The sequence below is a fragment of the Stegostoma tigrinum genome, chromosome 25 (genome assembly GCF_030684315.1).
Source record: "Stegostoma tigrinum isolate sSteTig4 chromosome 25, sSteTig4.hap1, whole genome shotgun sequence".
NCBI classification, from domain to species: Eukaryota; Metazoa; Chordata; class Chondrichthyes; order Orectolobiformes; family Stegostomatidae; genus Stegostoma; species Stegostoma tigrinum.
This window is the reverse complement of record NC_081378.1, coordinates 16,449,190-16,468,472: the sequence shown is the minus strand read 5'-3', so window position 1 is coordinate 16,468,472 and position 19,283 is coordinate 16,449,190. Positions and strand designations below refer to the sequence as shown.

The 19,283-nt window shown below is 41.5% G+C and overlaps 1 protein-coding gene across 6 annotated transcripts in view; it reads left to right on the top strand.

The window, feature by feature from the left end:
• Positions 1-19,283, top strand: part of cax1 (cation/H+ exchanger protein 1) — a 55,538-nt gene that overhangs the window by 32,144 nt on the left and 4,111 nt on the right. For 5 of the 6 annotated variants that reach the window (XM_048554384.2, XM_048554386.2, XM_048554382.2 and 2 more), the window contains 8 exons: positions 6,426-6,609; positions 7,001-7,100; positions 8,551-8,669; positions 12,620-12,651; positions 13,006-13,118; positions 15,088-15,236; positions 16,284-16,378; positions 18,003-18,081. In XM_048554384.2, the coding sequence (XP_048410341.1) occupies positions 6,426-6,609; positions 7,001-7,100; positions 8,551-8,669; positions 12,620-12,651; positions 13,006-13,118; positions 15,088-15,236; positions 16,284-16,378; positions 18,003-18,081 (871 nt within the window). The remainder of the gene's footprint in view (positions 1-6,425; positions 6,610-7,000; positions 7,101-8,550; positions 8,670-12,619; positions 12,652-13,005; positions 13,119-15,087; positions 15,237-16,283; positions 16,379-18,002; positions 18,082-19,283) is intronic. The other variant, XM_048554383.2, reaches the window with a different exon arrangement.

Here is a 19,283-nt window from a genome sequence, read left to right as displayed (position 1 = left end):
GTAGCTTTTATTTTCAGTTTTTGGATTTTTATGATCTGTTTTAGGATTCCATAAATCTCTTCCACTAGTGACATTGTCCAGCAACCTATAATTTAATTAACACGTTCTATCACTTGAAAATGAAGAAATCTCACTAGCTGTTTACCAGACATTTTTTCTAATTATTTTTATAATCCCTCGATCCTTTTCAATCTGAAATGTCCGTCTCATCTAATGTCATAGATAACAGTGTGGAGCTGGATGAACGCAGCAGGCCAAGCAGCATCTCTAATGTCATGTCTGCCCTGTTGGAAAGTTCTAAAATAAAGTAATTTTGGTATTTGTGCCACCTTGGTGAATTTCTGCAGTGCATGTTATTGATGGCACTCATGGTGATGTGTTGATGGTAGATAGTGTGCTAATCAAACATACTGCTTTTGTCAATGCTGTTAAGCCTTTTTGTGTGTCATTGGAGCTGAATTCATTCAGGCAAGCAGGGAGTGTTGCATCATACTCTTGATATGAGGCTGGTAGAAAGTGGATAGTCACTAGGGAGATAAGTACTATTACTTATCACAGAAATTCTAGTCTTTAACCTGCTTTTGTATGGCACAAACATTTTACTTGCCATTTTATCAGCTTGGAGATGATTGGGCCTTCATGCTTGAGGCTGCTGAATGTGTCAGTGTCTCAGGAGCATGAATAGCAATGAACATGTGTGCACTTGTGAGCATCCCCAATTCTGGATGGATGATAGGTCATTGGAAGCAGTTGAAGATGGTTGGGCCTAGAACAGTGACTTTCTTGAGAGCAAGTTCTTTATTCTTTCCTCATTCACTGGATGAGGGAATTGCTGGTTAGCCAGCATTTATTACCCATGTCTGATTGCCTTCTGGGCAATTAGGAGTAAATCACATTACTGTGGGTTTGGAGTAATATGTAGGCCAGACCAGGTAAGAATGGCAGCTTCCTTCCCTAAAGGACACTATTGAATCAGATGGGTTTTTCTGACAATTGATAATGGATTCATGGTTATCTTTAGATTCTTAATTCCAGTTACTTTTAGTGAATTCAAATTCCACCATCTGCTGTGACGAGATTTGCACCCAGGTCCCCAGAATGTTATCTGGGTCTCTGGATTAACAGTCCAGTTAATACCGTCTTTGAAGAGGTAACAAGTATGTTAGACCAGGGGAAACCCAATAGATGTTATCTATCTAGACTTCCAAAAGGCCTTTGATATGGTGCCTCACGGGAGGCTGCTGAGTAAGGTGAGGGCCCATGGTGTTCGAGGTGAGCTACTGGCTTGGATTGAGGATTGGCTGTCTGTCAGAAGGCAAGAGAGTTGGGATAAAAGGCTCTTTCGGAATGGCAACCAGTGACGAGTGGTGTCCTGCAGGGTTCAGTGTTGGGGCCGCAGCTGTTCACCTTTGTATATTAATGATCTGGATGAAGGGACTGGGGGCATTCTGGTGACGTTTGCCGATGATACAAAGATAGGTTGTCAGGCAGGTAGTACTGAGGAGGTAGGGAAGCTGCAGAAAGATTTAGACAGTTTAGGAGAGTGAATTTCAGCCATTTCCTGAACCAATGTGAGTAAATGTGAGGTTTTGCACTTTTGGGGAAAAAATAATACGGGCATGGACTATTTTCTAAATGGTGAGAAAATTCGCAAAGCAGAAGTACAAAGGGATCTGGGAGTGTTGGTGCAGGAGTCTCTAAAGGTTAACTTGCAGGTAGAGTCCGTGATTAAGAAAGCGAATGTAATGTTGTCGTTTACCTCGAGGGTTGGAATATAAAAGCAGCTATGTGCTTCTGAGGCTTTATAAAGCTCTAGTTAGGCCCCATTTAGAATACTGTGTCCAATTTTGGGCCCCACACCTCAGGAAGGACATACCAGCCGTGGAGCATGTCCAGCGGAGATTCTCACGGATGATCCCTGGAATGGTAGGTTTAACGTATGATGAGCGGCTAAGGATCCTGGGATTGTACTCATTAGAGTTGAGAAGGTTGAGGGGAGATCTAATAGAAACTTACAAGATAATGTATGGCTTAGAAGGGGTGGACGCTAGGAAGTTGTTTCCGTTAGGCAGGGAAACTAGGACCCGAGGGCGCAGCCTTAAAATTACAAGAGGGTAAATTTAAAACTGAAATGAGATGACATTTCTTCAGCCAGAGTAGTGAGCTTGTGGAATTCATTGCCGTGGAGGCCGGGATGTTGGATGCCTTCAAGGCAGAGATCGACAAATTCTTGATCTCAGAAGGAATCGAGGGCTACGTGGAGAGTGCAGGTATGTGGAGTTGACATACCCATCAGCCATGATTTAAATGTCGGAGTGGACTTGATGGGCCGAATGGCCTTACTTCCACTTGTATGTCTTATGAGGCCATCACCTCCCCATCCTCCCTTCTCCTATATACAGTTGTCATGGCAGGATCTCTTATGCCTAAGATGTCCCATCTCTGATCTGCCTCTGCTCTCCTTCCCACTCCTTCATCCAAATTTCCAGGATTCAGCTAAATGCACACCTGGTATGTTCACATACAAAAGAAACTATTGATACGTGTGTCCCTGCTCCCCCACCCAAAAATAACGTATTGATGATAGAGATAATGGGGACTGCAGATGCTGGAGAATCCAAGATCCGTGTGGGGCTGGATGAACACAGCAGGCCAAGCTGTGTTGTTGGGTAATCCCCTAAGCATGCAAATAACCCCAGTGCATGCACTTATAAGCAGCATTTTGTCTTTTTCTTTTGAGGGATGTACCTTCTTTCTCATCAGATGCCTTCTTTGGAAATTTTTATTGGTTCAACTCATTGAACCTAAAATACTTTAGCAATGTAACAAACACAATTTCCCCTCCATGCTATTAAGCATTCAGTATGGTTTTAGGATTATTAATACCACATTTTAATTTCTCTTTGCCTACTGAATTTTCTTTATCTTGTTTGCCTTTTTCATATTCCTTTTTTGTCTGTTCATGTCGAATGTTTTGTAACTAGTTTTCCTTGTTTTTAATTTTGTAAAGTGCTGTCTAACCACAATTTTCATGTTAATTGTTCTATTTCCATTTTTTTTTTAAATGGTTAGCACTGCAGCCTCACACAGCGCCAGGGACCCAGGTTCAATTCCACCCTCGGGCAACTGTCTGTGGTGTTTGCACATTCTCCCCATGTCTGTGTGGGGTTTCCTCCCACAGTCCAAAGATGTGCAGGCTAGGTGGATTGGCCATGCTAAATTGCCCGTAGTGTTCAGGGGTGTGTGGGTTATAGGGGGACTGGTCTGGGTGGGATGCTCCAAGGGGCGGTGTGGACTTGTTGGGCCGAAGGGCCTGTTTCGACACTGTAGGGAATCTAATGCTCTCAATTTAATTCTCCTAGTTCATTCCTGCCTTTGAATCAACCACCTAATTTGGGTCTTTACCTTGCTTTGTGGTCTTTATCTTGAACCCAATGTTGTAATTGCTATTTCCAAATACAAAAATGAAGTAGAGGAGTTGAAAATGGTAACAATCTTCCCCAGCAGCTGATGGGTTTTTAAATTGTGATATATTTAGTTTGAAAATTTGAAGAATATCTAATTGAAGAATGAGGTGCTGCTCCTTGAGCTTTTGCAGATTTGTTTTAGAATAATATAGGAGGCAAATGCTTGAATGGAATGAACAATTGAGTGCTGCACAACAATAGATATGAGAACACTTATTAGTTTTTAATATACATTTGTACACTACCTTAATCTGCAGAGGTAAACATGTTTCTTCCTCTGAGTTACCAATAAGTTTATTTTCCCCTTGAGAATGCGTTGTGCCATTGCTACTTCCTTTTTTGTTTTAATAGTATCTTTCAATGTTTATCCAGTCAAAAGCAAAACCTTCTCTTGCCCTCAGCCGTGAAGGATAAATACTGATGCAATTTATATATTCCAGAGAATGTAAAGTGGCTTTTTCTGATTCTGAAATGTTGCTTGTTGCTCACCTTTTATAGGTTGGAGGCAGGAAGTCTTTTTGTTTTTGGTAATCTGGTTTAAGATATGTCTATTTGGTTTCTCTCTGTCCAGTCATGTGGTGTAAGTGGTTTCCTCTTTGATCTGAAATTTTAATCTGTTGTAAAGCTCACTGGTTTCAGTGTTTTAAACCGCATGTGCAAGTAGAATGCACAATTGGGGCTGACTTCCATTTTGTTACATTTGATTAATGTAATGCCCTAAATGTAGGGTTCCTAAGATTCTCCCCATTCCATTCCCCTTCTTCAATTCCATGGATCCATTAACAGCACATTTTTCTTGCTTTAACACAAAAATTAGGGCATTAAGATTTTATCTTGGTGTCACTTGCACCCTGTGTCTTTTTGAGAAGTTTGTGCTCACTTCAAGAATAGTGTCCACCTAAGATGAGCACTTTGGATTTTGAGCTGAACAATGAAAATGCCTTTCCATAAATAAGTTGTGCGAAATGAAATCATCACTTGTGGTGATGTGGGAGAAGTAGCGATGCTTTCATCAGCACTTAGACCTGTCAGCTTTGCCTCCCATAGCATAAAATCTTGTTGCAGTACAGGTAAGAGGTTCCTTGACGTATTGAGCCAGTGCCAACTCCCTTTTTGAAGTCCCGCTCCCCAAATCTCCTCTTGTATGGCTGCAATTTTCAAGTATACATCTAATTTCACTTTAAAGCTGCTATTAGAATTTGTATTGCTCCCTCTGGCATTACAATGCTATGATCAGGTGTAAAACTGTGTAAACTGCAGATTCCCACTCCTGTGCTAGGGCAGTGTTGACATCCCTAAATTGACTCCAACACAACTGCTTGGAATGTATACCCACCAGTTCGCTGTTCTTTCTTTCTCTTACCCCCCCCCACACAAAACTCGCACTCATGCTCACTGTTACGCTCTCAATTTCTGTTCTGCTTAGTTGTGTAATTGTTGTTTTTTGTGAAAAGTCAAGCAATGACATTTCCAAAATACCATAAATGGAAACAGGTGGTAGGTCCATATTGCACCTGCTCCAATATTTCAGTCTCCTCATGGCTGATCTGATTGTGTCCTTACTCCATGTTGCTGTCTGCCTCCATTTATCCCTTGACTCCCTCTTACCAATCTGACTCAACCTGGACGCTAGTCCTGATTCCAGATTTCAGTGTTTCCTGGGCAAAAGAACTCCAAAGATTAACAATCCTCAGAAGAAATCTTTCCTCATCTGTCTCTTAAATGCAACACCTGTTCAGCAATAAAATGTGCCTCTCCATGAAAGGAAACATTCTGTCAGCAACTACTAGATCAGATCCCCTCTAATCTTATTGAATAAGATTGACTCCTGTTCTGAAGTGTGTAAACGCACCCCTTCCTCCATATACTAATGACTCTGACTCTGTTTTGGGAATCAACCTAATAAGCCTGCTCTGAACTACCTCCATGGAAGAAAATCACTTTTTTAAGGAGACTAAATGTGTGCTGTAATCTAGGGGTGGTCTCACCAGTGCCTCAGTACAGTTGTAGCAAGCCTCCCTTACTTTTAAACATCTTTTTCGCAAGAAGGGCTCACATTCCATTTGCCTTTCTAATTATTTACTGTACTAGCATGCTGACTTTGATCTACTGGTAAGGGTTTCCTTGTACACCTGTTCAGTAGCTTTCTGTCTCTGTTTAAATGTTATGCTGCTTTTTTCTATTCTTCCTGCCAAAGTGGACAATTTTGTATGATCCTGTACTAAGTATTCAAAAAGTCAATTTTTTTTTTTGTTCACTCATTTAGCCGATCTAATTATCCCCTTACAGACGGTATTCTCCTTTTTTAAACTCGGTTTCTTATCTCTCTTCACATGAAATCTGGCTACAATACAGTCACTTCATAAGTTATAACATAGTGCGGAACCCTCAAATACTTAAATCTGAGTTCTGTGATATTTCTCATTGCAATTTGCCAATCTTAAGTGATCCCTTTATCCTGACTTTGTTTCCTATTTCTTAAGTGGACAGAGAATTGGCAACCAACTCCAATATTATGAGCTCTTGTGACACAACCTTTCTGAGACACTTAATGATTTCGTTTTTGGAGAAATACAAATATGCTAGATCTATTGTTTTCTTTTCTATCTGCTTTTTATGCCCTTGAAGCTATAATTTCCAAATATAATCATCTTTTCATGAAACCATGTTGACTCTTGATTTATGACTTTCTAAATGTTCTACCACTACTTTGTAACAAATGGTTTCTACTGTTTTTGCTCAAAATCTTGGCTTTCACTCCTAGCTATATCATGTCTCTTTGGTGTACCCCAAAAACCCATATGCAAACAAACACTAAATCACTTGTTTTTTGGTAATTTTGTATACAGTAACTAGTTACTGTATATAAGTTGGCTGAAAGAGTTTTGGTCCTCTTTCTGTTCAAAATCCTCTGGCATGTGTACCAATATTTTTAAAAAGTAATTCTTCTGTCTTCAGTATTTCAGCTCAGAGTAACTTTGCTGTAGGTGCAGTGGTGAATGCTTCATTTGGTTCAATCACTGAGTTGACCTTCTACATAACTGCCCTGATTAAAGGCAGCCATAAGGGAAACAAATGCTATGAAGAAGTCGTGAAAAGTGCTCTGACTGGTACCTTGCTGGGATGTGTCCTCTTTATCCCGGTAAGTTGGCATTTTGACAGCACATTCTTCATGAGCCAGAACGTGTCTCTTGCTGAAAACTTAGTTTATTGTCATGTCTGAAGGACAGTACTTGCAAAAGCATAACGCTTCCTCTGTAGTGCATAGGAGTTTTAGCATGTCTTTTTGTTTGTTCCCAAGACTATAGTGGGACTTGATCCTGGAACCCTGAGACTTTACGGGAGGATATTGACACTGTACTTGAAGTACATGTGGACCATGGACTGAATGATTCTTCACCAAACAGTGGGGAGAATCTTGTGCATCTGCCCAGTTTAAAAATAAATTCCAGAAACGAATGCGTTGTCATTCCATGTAATTCTTGTGCAGTTTATAGCTCATCAGTTTCTGATCTTGATGTTTTGTTCACTAGGGTATATCCATGGTGATTGGAGGATGCAAGCATCAGGAGCAGAGGTTCAATAGTCGGTCAGCTGGTATTAGTTCAGCATTGCTGTTCATATCAGTGGGAGGTAGGTAATGAGGTACAAATGCCAAATGCTTCATATAAAATTTCCAGAGGATAAATGCTGCAAGGGTTTCACTCTGCTCAACAATGCATTTCTGAAGTGACACTTTTCAACATTCAGATCCCAATCAGTCACTCCACAGCCATGTCTAGATAATGGATATAGATCATACCTATTTTCACTTGTGCTATTTGTTTTTTTGCTGCATGCATTCAGATTCAGAGCCTTTTGTCTTCATTCTGTGGCTTTCAGTTTGTAGCCTTCTAGTCTTTTGGTTTAAAACTCCCTTGACTTCTGCCATTAATTGCTTTTTAGAACATGGCTCCTGCATCAATGCTTTACACCTGCACCAAGACTCCCACCCCACTTGCCCCAACTGATGCCGGAACCCCATGAACCAAAGTCCACTTCTACTGCACCAGTCTTTCAGCCATGCATTCATTCCCCTCTCCTGTTTGCATTTGGGTCAGGTAATAATCTGAACTTCTGCTTAATTGAATGCATACCTTTTTCTTACTGAAAGTGGAGAACCTATTTCATTGCCCTGTCTTCTGTTTGGTATGTGCATGGGCCACAATTAGTGCCTCCTCCCCTCCCACTGCAAGCCCTTCTCTAGTGCTGAACAGATGTCCTGGGTGGGCAACATATGCACCTGGACTCTTGTTCTTTGCAGGCAATCAATCTCACCATACTATTGCTTCCTACCACTACATTCACTTCATTTGTTTTGCCCTCTTAAATGCATTCCTGTATGTCAGTACTTTGATTACTTTGTTTATTAACTGATCAGTCTCTCTTTAATCTGAGCAAGCTGAAAACAGGTCAAACCTGTTGCACAATTTTTAAGGCTCAACTCTCTTGTCCCTTGGGTTCCTTACATTAAACTCTTGCTGTATTTGCCTGTCCTTAAACATTAATCAAATCAGAAGATCCTATACTAGGGGATGTGATGGCCTCCTGGTACAAAATGTGTAAGTAATTTTCCCCTCCCTATTGTGTCGTACCTTCTGTAGCTCAGTGCCCCAGTCAATTACACTGAGCTGGTAGCACTTGAATGTGTGTTTTTTCAGGATCACATCGGTGCCCAGGAACCCCTGTGTTCCAGCTGTGATGAATCACTTTTTTTCCCTGCCATCCTTGATGTGTATTAATTCATTACTCAATAAAATCAGAAATAACCCTTGTAAGTTTTCCACAAACTCCTGTACTGTTTTAAACCTCCAATAGAATAAACTCTAGCTGCTTTTTGAACATTCTCTCTCCAGTTAGCAAGCTTTGCCAGTAGAGCAGCAACAACCAATTTCTGCAGGGTAGAGATGTTAGAGAAAGCAAAGGAGCACCTACATCTCCATGTCACTTTAAATCTCTCACTTACAAATCTGTGCTGCTGTTCAATGCCTAACCCAACAGATTTTCACAGTTGTAGATCAGCCTTGTTCCTTTTTTCTTGTAGGTGTGTTTGCACCAACGCTCTTTTCCAAAGCCTATGGAAGCCTAATATGTCAAGGTTGTACTAACTTAACACAGAATGGATCTGGTCCCTTCGAGTGCAGTGACTGTCACTTCAGTGGGGTATGGATTAACTTTCTCTTTCACAAGCTTCACTCAAAACCCATTCTATTTCATGCAAATGAACTCTGTTGTACAAACGGTCAGGAATCCAAGTGGCCTGGCCCAGTTGGAGGTTATGATTTGAGGTGCAGTATTAGCCAGTGTCTGCTGCTCCTGATCTTTGATCTATTGCCTGTGCTGGTTGGACAGTGCCTCAGCCTAGCTGTCTACGTTGTGATGACCAACCACTTGGATCAGGTACTGAAGGAAATAATTGTTCTACTCCACCTGCTGTGATGCCCAGTGCCAGGAGTCAGCAGTCACCCCTTGGATGGGCAGAACAATGGTGACAGCGAGGGACAATCAATGGTAATTTTGTTTTAAAGGGTCTACGTACTACTTAGTCCATTTACCTAGAGAAGGAACACCACCTTAAAGGTGATTTTCAGGCTACCTTAAACTTTCTGAAATGACAAGTTCAGTTTTGGACTCACCGCCCCAAGGAAAAGATGTTGGCTGTTCACCCTGTTGATGCCCTCATGGTTTTTATAAGCCTGTATAAGATCATGCCTAAGCCTCCGTTGCTCCAAGGAAAATAGCCCAGCCTATTCGGCTTCTTCCCTATAGCTCAAATCCTCCAAACACGGCAATGTTTTTTCTGAAGCTTTTCAAGTTTCACAACATCACTCCTATAGAAGGGAGATCAGAATTGCTAAATTGCAGAAATGATCCTCACTTGTCTGTGTTACTAGTTTGGGTGCAGTAAATATTGATCCTGCGCACAGACTATTGAAATACAGCTTTCCATAGCTTATTTTCCCAGATTTGGACATGGGTGTCACTGGCTGGGCCAACATTTCTTATCCATCCACAGCTACCCCTGAGAAGGTGATGGTGAGCTGTTGCCTTGACCTGCTGCAGTTCATGTGCTGTGAGTACACCTGCAATACCATTTATTCAGGGAATTCCTGGATTTTGACGCAGTGATAATGAGGTAACAGCCACATATTTCCAAGTCAGCATGGTGAGTCATTTGGAGGGTGAATTGCAGGTGGCGATCCAGGTATCTGCTGCCCCTGTCCTTATAGACAGTAGTGGTCGTGGGTTTTGGAAAGTGCTGTCGTAGGACTGTGGGTGAATTTCTGCAGTGCATTTTGTAGATAATGCTTAGACACCGCACCTTGCATTAATGGTAAAGAGTGGATGTGGTGCCAGTCAAATAGGTTGCTTTGTTCTGGATGTGTCAACTGCTTGTGCTCATCCAGGCAACTGGGGAGTATTCCATCTTGCTTCCAATTTTGTCTTTTTGGTCAAGCTTTAGGGAGTGAGGAAATGAGTTAATCACCATAGGATTCTGAGCCTCTGATCTGCTCTTGTGGCAGTGTTTTCTATGGCTGTGGCTTTGTGGTGATCTGTCCATGATATGCACAAGCTATTTTAAGTCAGTACTTTAAGTTTATTAATGTCCCAATGGAATAAGAGATATAACTATAGGAAACAACAGCATCTTCCATGCTCTGAGTCAATTTGTTTTAAAAGTTGTGGTAGAAATGGAAGAAAAATAAGATTGCATTTTTAAAACTATAAGCACTTTTTCATGACCTTTGTCCCAAACTACTTTACTTCAAAAAGTATAAACTTAGTTCTGGAAATACAATAGCTAATCTTTTATGCAAGAAGAATGGTGATAAAATGTCCAGATGATGAATTGTTACGATGTTAAGGTGGCAACAGGAAGGTCTCCTTTTTTAAACCTAAAATTTTCATTTGAGATGCTTCACCCAGCACTGGGTCTTTCACATCGAGAGGGGCAGATGGGATTTTTTTGTCTTTTAACATTTCATCCCAAAGATCTTTCTCATTCATGTGACATGGGTGGCATGGCCTGCAGCTATTGGCTATCAGTTATCCTTGACAACATCCTAATGCAGTGCTTCCTCAGTACTGTTGTGGAATAAATTTACAAGTTCTCAGCACTCGGGTTGAATTTAAGCTCTGAGCTGCATGGTTGCACGGTGATTTGTACTGCTGCCTTAGCACCAGGGATCTGGGTTTAATTCCAGCCTTGGGTGACTGTGGAAACTCAACACAAGCAGACGTTCTCCCTGTGTCTGCATGGCCTTCCTCTAGGTGCTCCAGTTTCCTCCCACAGTCCAAAGATATGCAGGATAGGTGAATTGGCCATGCTAAACTTCCTGTGGTGTAATAGCAATAAGGTGCATCTCGGTGGATGCTCTTTGGAGGGTTGACACAGACTCAAAGGGCTGAATGGCTCCTCTGTCCACTGGAGGGATTCTGTGAAACTTCTGACTCCCAAGCAGGAATGGAGCCGCAGCTGACGACTTGCTTTGAGATCCAAGACTACATATACAGTTCCTTTTTTATCTCTACCACTTTTGGATACAAAAGAAACTACTCCATGTGAAATATAAAATTTGGTTTACTACCAAAATGTCTTAATTATTTAAGTTGTGTAATTAAGAGGTATTGATACAGCTTGCCTCCAAGACCTTGCTTCCAGTTCCCCTTTATTTTATTTTTATTTGAATATTTTACATTTTGTTTGAGAAGTATATGTTATCTTCCTTCTCATTGGCCATTTCTTACAGGGGCAGCACGGTGGCTCAGTGGTTAGCACTGCAGCCTCACAGCACCAGGGACCCGGGTCGATTCCAGCCTCGGGCGACTGTCTGTGCGGAGTTTGCACATTCTCCCTGTGTGTGCGTGGGTTTCCTCCGGGTGCTCCGGTTTCCTCCCACAGCCCAAAGATGTGCAGGCTAGGTGGATCAGCCATGCTAAATTGCCCGTAGTGTTCAGGGGTGTGTGGGTTATAGGGGGATGTCTGGGTGGGATGCTTCAAGGGGTGGTGTGGACTTGTTGGGCTGAAGGGCCTGTTTCCACACTGTAGGGAATCTAATCTTAAAACAAAAAATTGAGAAAAGCAAAGTCAGGATGAGTCATAGCCATAGAGATATACAGCATGGAAACAGACCTTTCAGTCCAACTTGTCCATGCCGACCAGATACCCTAAATAAATCTAGTCCCGTTTGCCAGCATTTGACCCATATCTCTCTCAACTCTTCCTGTTCATTTATAACCATCCAGATGCCTTTTCAAATGTTGTAACTTTACCAGCCTCCACCACTTCCTCTGGCAGCTCGTTCCATACAAGCACCACCCTCTGGAAAAAGTTGCTCCTTGGGTTCATTTTATATCTTTCCCCTCTCTCTCTCTCTCTCTCTCTCTCCTTTTTAAACCTATGCCCTCTAGTTTTGGTCTCCCCAACCTGGGGACAAGACTTTGTCTATTTAACTTATCCTCATGATTTTATAAACCTCCTATAAGGTCACCCCTCAGCCTGTGGTCCAGGGAAAATAGCCGTAGCCTATTCAGCCTCACCCCATGGCTCAAACTGTCCAACCCTGGCAACAGCTTTGAATCTTTTCTGAACCCTCTTCTAGTTTCACAACACTACCCTCCCTGTAGGAGGGAGACCAGAATTGCCTGCATTACTCCAAAAGTGGCTGAATAAATGCCCTGTACAGCCGCAATGTGACCTTCCAACTCCTCTAGTCAATGCACTGACCAGTAAAGGCAAGCATATCAGATGCTGCCTTCACTATCCTGTCTACCTGGGACCCTACTTTCAAGGAACTATGAATTCCAAGGTCTCTGTTCAGCAACGCTCTCCAGGACCTTACCATTTAAGTGTGAGTCCTGCCCTGATTTGCCTTTCCAAAATGTAGTACCTCATAACTATAGAAGCATTGGGCAAAGTGCCAAGTAGTTCTGATGGTGGGGCTAGGATTCTGCTGTTATATTCCGGTGCTGCAAGAACCTATCATAGGTGAATTGAGTCTGTTCTTTGGTTCCTGTTTCAATATAGCTTCATTAATGTGGAACTGAAAGTCTTGCATCCATGCTGATTTAATATTGTTTTTCCACCTCCTGTTTATTCCCCTCCCTTTCAGCTGCAGAATGCCTTGTTTCACAGTCATGTCCAGTAAGTACATGTTTTTAGTAGCATTTTTGGGGTCCTGTTCATTCCTGTCTGGTACAGCTGGGTGGTGGGAGGAACCATGTGCTGAATGCATCACTCTGTACGCAGACTTGATTGTTTGCAAATGGAAATTGAGGAAATGCAGAAATTAAATGAATTAACTTGCTCACACAGCATTTAATCTCCTTTACTGCAGTCTTTTACAACAGGAAAGTGACAATGGTGGGATTTACTACATGCCTGCCTGCCTGTTTGCCTGATTTCTTTTCTTTTGTCTGTTTTGTAAAACTTGTCACCAAAGCATGTAACATCATACATCCTCTAACTCCGTACAATATTGTCATATCCCTCTTGCAGGCCCCTTATCTACACAGTGTCAATACTTCTGCCTGCATCATATGTGATCGGTCTTGTCTTTGCACTGAAGACACACAACCACATCTATGATATTCACATTAGTGACCGTCATGGTAAGTAAAGCTTCTCCCAACCTCTGTTACTTGCTTATCTCTTTAAAGTAACCTGTTTACAACGTGAAGAGCATCCTTATGCAACAACATTACCAACCAGCCCGGACCTTGATCGCGGCAGGTCATTAAACGTGTAGATTGTAACAGTTCTCTGCCCCCGCAGTGGACTCTTGAGATTGGGAAAGTGCCATCTTCAAAATGTCCCACAAGCACTTAAATTCAGAAACAGCAGAAGACACAAAAATTCTCAAATGCAAATTCATTGCAAGTTATCATTCAAATAGCTCAATCTGCAATTTTAAAAATCTTGGACTCTCCTACAATGACTTTTACATATATTACCACACGTTCAAACTTTCTCTCTATTCCTTGAGTGAGTTCTGGAACTCTCTTCCAAAGAGCACTGGGTGTCCCAGCATTACAAAATCGTAGCAGCTCCAGAAGACCGTGTTGTCACCACCTTCAAGTCAATTAGGATTGAGTCATGAATGCAGACCTGGGCAAGTGAAGCCCATAATCGCATGAAAAAATAATTTTTAAATGTGACAAGAGTTCTGCCTCGGTCACCCTACCGAGCAATGAGTTTGGGATCGTACCACCTTTTTATAGCTCAAATACTTTCCCGTGGAATACCTTCTAAGTCACTGTGTCCCCAGATTATGAACCTCCTTAGCCCAAGGCAGTAGGATGTTCAATCTGCACTATCCAGATTCTTCATTTATACAGTTAATTACGTTTCCCTTTTGGTGGCATCTGTTCCCAAAAATAAAAACCGCTTTTCCAATATTTCTACATAAATAGAACTGTCAAGGCCAAACCAGGCCTTCATTCTCTGTGCTCTCACTATCTATCAAGTGCAGTCATTTTCCTACCATTCAGTGACCCAAACTGCATGTAGCATTTCAGGTATGACCTATTGTCTATTTGTATACTGTTCCATTCTCTTACTGCTCTGATATAGTATTGTTAGAATATTTTGTGCCTCTGTTAAGGGACCAGTATCCTGTATGCCTCCAATAATTTTTTAAACTGATTTAACTATTTCCTGACACAGGTAATCCAAAGCCAACGCTCTCACGCTGTCTCATCCCCATCCCCAATTCTAGAGTAATTTCCCACAAAATAAGTTGATCCCTGGGCCAGCTTCGCCATTCCCTGTTACCAGAGTTACCTATTTAATAATAGAATTAAAAAGACAGGTCAGGTGAGCAAGTCTGCTCCAAACTAGTCGAAGATTAGTGTGACAGGTAGCAGGTTAATGGCCAATTTGTATACCCCCCTGCATGACAAATCAGTACTTCAAATCTGATAACTTGCAGTATCCAGAAACCCACTATGCAGAAGTGGCTCTTGGATGTGGATGTTTTGCGGCAGAAGTAGAATTGTAAGTTTCCTGGTTCAAATGTAGGTTCATCAGCTCCCTTGTATCTTGAACTGAAATTAAGAATTCCATTATAAATGCTGATTTTTTTTTTCAGTAGCAGGCTCAGACAATCTTGTTTACAGTTTAGTCCCAATTGTGCAGTCTGATTTCCTTTGTTTCCAACAGAGCCCTAAGAACCCCTACAACCGTTGAATGTCATCTTGCAAATACCAAGAGGAATGATTGTTTAATGTCTCTAGTTAATTTTAAAGAGCTTGATTTCTATGGTCTAACTTGAGTTAAGTGCATCTTGCATGATTGTTCAGTATTTATATTCTTTGCATGTTCAAAGGGATCCAGATGAATTCTACCACTTACCTGATCATTTTTCCCAAGGTATGGAAACCTGACTAGGCAGAATCTGAATCCAGCCAGACTAGATATCTGTTGAGGTTCATTCTTCACGTTGTTATAATAGGATGGACAAAAAGACGCTATTTGGGCCTTTGTGCAGAAACAGGATTTTTGATTTGTATTGAAGCAAGTGGGATAAATTGGATAACCATGGATGTTTTCAGATGTTGACTAAATTTGTCTCCTCTCCAGTTTCAGGACACAGCCACAATGTTGTCATTCACTGGTCACGATGGAGAGCTGTGGTACTGCTCATTGTAGCCACTGTTTTCATGTCTGCCTGTGCAGAATTGGTGTCTGAGCACATTAACCCCTTGCTGTCTAACTCTGCAATCTCCTCAGTAAGTCACTGTGCATTACTGTTTCCATGTTCTATTCAGTGAGTAGCTAGCATCATAGTTTTGTTTTTTCCTCATCTCTTAATGGACCTTATTGAAAGGATGAGGTGAGAGCTAGTTGAGCCATGTGCAGCAGGAAGCCCCAGGTTGTCTCTGTCACTGTTCTGCCAGTTCTGAGGAAAGGTCACCAGACCTGCAACGTTAAATCTGATTTATTTTCTTCACAATGCTGCCAGACCTGCTGAACTTTGCCAGCAACTTCTGTTTTGGTTCTATCATTACTGCAGTAAATTGACTTGACATAAACAATATTTCGGCATTGTCTTATGGTTTCAGTGTGCATTTCTTAATGAAAGGGCTGTTGTTTGACTAGCCCACCACACCTGTTAGATATCTAAATTAGTGTTTTTAGTCACATTCTCCTTAGTCCTATGCAAATCTTTCACATTTCCTATTTAATTCCCACGATGAAAGTTACTTGAATCTGCTTTCACCATCTTTTCAGGCAGCACAGTGAAGTTAGGATTCTAGAACTTGTATGACAGTCACAGTTTGAAGCAACTTGAAATTTCATAACTTCTCATACTATTCAAAATTAAAACATTTGTGCCTTTGCTTGGGTTTTGTGTATCTCATTTATATTCAAAGGCACCTACTGTTCCAGAAGAGAATTCTAAAGAGGAGGAATTCTGTAATCTTTGTTGGAGAGGCACAAGGGGAAAAGGGGCCAGTAGTAATCTGGAGGACTAGTAAATGGATAATGAGACGAGGGAAAAGTTCAGGTGAGGATGTGCCTGAACTTGGAATTAGCTGTGTTATTGAATCCCTTCTCTGGGAGTGGCCAAATAGGTGGTTTTATAAACAAACTGAAATTTAAGGAAAAATCGTCCATTCCCTCCAAGTTAAATTAGAATGGGGTAGAATCTGAGATCATATGAAGGAAAGTGAGTTTTGGAATTGTCTTCACAATGTACGTTTTTTTTCTTTGCAACTTTTTTGGGAGGAAAAGGTTGGAATTAACATTGGACTTTTTTGTTTTAATAAAAACAGTACTTCCTTGGTGTAACTGTCTTAGCAATGGTCCCTGAACTTCCTGAGATTGTAAATGGAATCCAGTTTGCACTGCAGAACAATATCAGCCTCAGGTATGTTGTGTTCATCTTGTCTTCTGACTTTTGTGGTCTGGCCTCCCTGTCATGTGCTCATCTATTGAGGACACTGTGAGAGGTGATGGAAGATGTGTTAGGGGGTGTTGGTGAGCAGGAATTTTCTTTTTCCTTGCTTTGAACTCAACTCCTACTTTACTAAACCAGTGGGACAGTGATTCCTGACCAATTGTAGGCTAGTTAGATGTTAAAGTGGCAAACAATCTGGGAATGGGCTTCCATCCAATGTGCAGCTTTTCCTGCAAAGTATAAGACTGTTGCAAACTGTTTTTAGCCATTGAGTTTTTTCTTCAAAAATTTTGACCAATTATTACAATCCAAACCAGCCTCTAATCTGTCACTTCAATCATAGAATCCCTACAGTTTTGAAGCAGGCCATTTGGCCCATCAAGTCCATACTCTGAAGAACATCCCACCCCATCCCTGTAACTCTGCATTTCCCATGGCTATTCCACCCAACCTGGTACATCCCAGGACACTGGATAATTTTTAGCACAGCCAATCCAGCTAACCTGCACGTATTTGGACAATGGGAGGAAACCAGAGCACCTGGAAGAAACCCATGCAGACACTGGGAGAACGTCCACACAGCCACCTCAGGATGGAATTGAACCTGGGTCCTTGGTGCTGTGAGGCAGCAGTGCTAATCACCAATCTACTGTGCTGCCACACATTAGTTAGTCTGCTATCTAATGCTTTATTGTCATGACAGCATTTAAAATGTAGTCCAAAATAATACTTGCCATATCACAAGTAAAACTAATTTACAGTCAATCATTTTTTTAAAAAAAGTGCTGCCTGTATCATTCATAAAAACTGGGATGAAGGGATTTCCTAGGATTCATGAAAAGAGAACAATGCTGTTGGAAGCAAGTGACTTGGAGGGGGAGGGAAGACATGACATGACGTGATTCAGTAAAACAGTTACCCCCTTGTGACACAGATAATGGGAACTGCAAATGCTGGAGACTCTGAGATTTTAAAAAGTGTGAAGCTGGATGAACACAGCAGGCCAAGCAGCATCTCAGGAGCACAAAAGCTGATGTTTCGGGCCTAGACCCTTCAATCAGAGACGGGTATGGGGAGATGGTTCTGAAATAAATAAGGAGAGAGGGGGGGAGGTTGATAGCAGTTTCAAGGCTGCAGAGATTACAAGAGTTGCAGTGGGGGAGAGATCCCCTGAGGTTGGTCTGGAAGGAGGAGGATAAGTTGTATTCATCCAGCTCCACACTGTTATCTTGGATTCTCCAGCATCTGCAGTTCCCATTATCACTGATCACAATTTTAACTTCACTGTGAAGCCTCTTCCAGGGATGCCTAACCTGAAGAAGTTACCCTCCTCCCTCCGTCCAACCTCAGGGGATCTCTGTACCACTGCAACTCTGTTATAATCTCTTGGGCCTTGAAACTGCTATCCACCTCCCCCTCTCTCCCTATTTATTTCAGAACCCTCTCCCCATCCCCCTGTTCTGATGAAGGGTCTAGGCCCAAAACGTCAGCTTTTATGCTCCTAAAATGCTGCTTGGCCTGCTGTACTCATCCAGCTCCACACTGTTACCCCTTGTGACAGTTTGGGTTCATCTATCTTGATCTGTTTCCTCAGCCTGGAAGTTGGAAGTTCTATCGCTGTGCAAGTGTGTATGCTACAAATCCCAGTCTTGGTACTTTTCTCAGTCATTTATGTAAGTATTTAACTCCAAGTGTAATATATAAGAATGGAGATGGGAGAAAATCCAGATTTGGTGGAAGTATGTAGAATTAAAGGAAGGGAGTAAGGGACAAGGCTTTGCATACCAGAATGTTATTTTTTATATTGCAGATGTGAGTTGGAAATTTGTGAGAAGGGATGTGGTCTGGGAAAGAGTAGGATTAAAATCTGATGACTTTGACAAGGATGATAATACTGAGGGACAGCACTTGAATTGTCTCCTGAATTGAAGCATTGGAAGTTAATGTTTAGAATTAGAGGAAGAAGCAGAGAGAGCAAGAGAAAGCAAAGAACTCAAATGTGTCTTGATAGCTTGACCTAATGGCTTCTACCCTAGAATCTTGGATGCATTGGTTGGAGCCTTTTCAAAATTTCCCCAAATTCTGGAAACATTCCAGTGGGCTGGGAAACTTTGAATGTTACATTATCAATGAAGACAAAGCAGGAAGCTGTAAGCCAGTTAGTCTAAAGTCTGCCATAACAGCAAATATTATTATCTTGCCATTTACCACGTAAATGGTATTGGGTACAGGATGTTTAGAAATCTGAATGCAATTGGACAGAGACAACATGGATTTGTGAAAGGAAATGTTTGACAAGTTGCATATTAGTTAGGCAGTTATAACAAGTAATTGGGAAGGCAAATTGAATGTTTGCCTATATTGCAAGAGTGCAGTTATAAAAGGAAAATCTTGCTATTACTGTACAGGGCATCAAGACAACTAGAATATTGTGGACAGTCTTGTCCTCCTTTCTCCGGATTGGGGAAAGGAAGGGAATATATGTGTATTGGAGGTAGTTTGGAGAATATTCACTAGACTGATACGTTGGGAGGAAGGGATTGTTTTAGAAGGGAGCAGAATTTGAGCAATTTTGGCCTATGCTCATCACTGGAGAAGAGAAGGATGAGAGGTGATTTTATAGAAATAGATTTGGCCATTGATAGGATGAATACTAAGAGGATGTTCTTTGTAGGGAATCTGGAACTTAAATGGGACATCCCTAATTTGTAAAACATACAAGAAATTTCTCGGACTTCGGTATTTTCAAAGCTGATTTAGACATTTAATCTGAGGGAGTTTGGGGTTTCAGATTGAGGTAGGAAGTGGGGGAGGGAATCTTTTAGTCGCATGGACATATTTAAAAGACTGCGTTTTCTTTTAAAATTGTACCAAG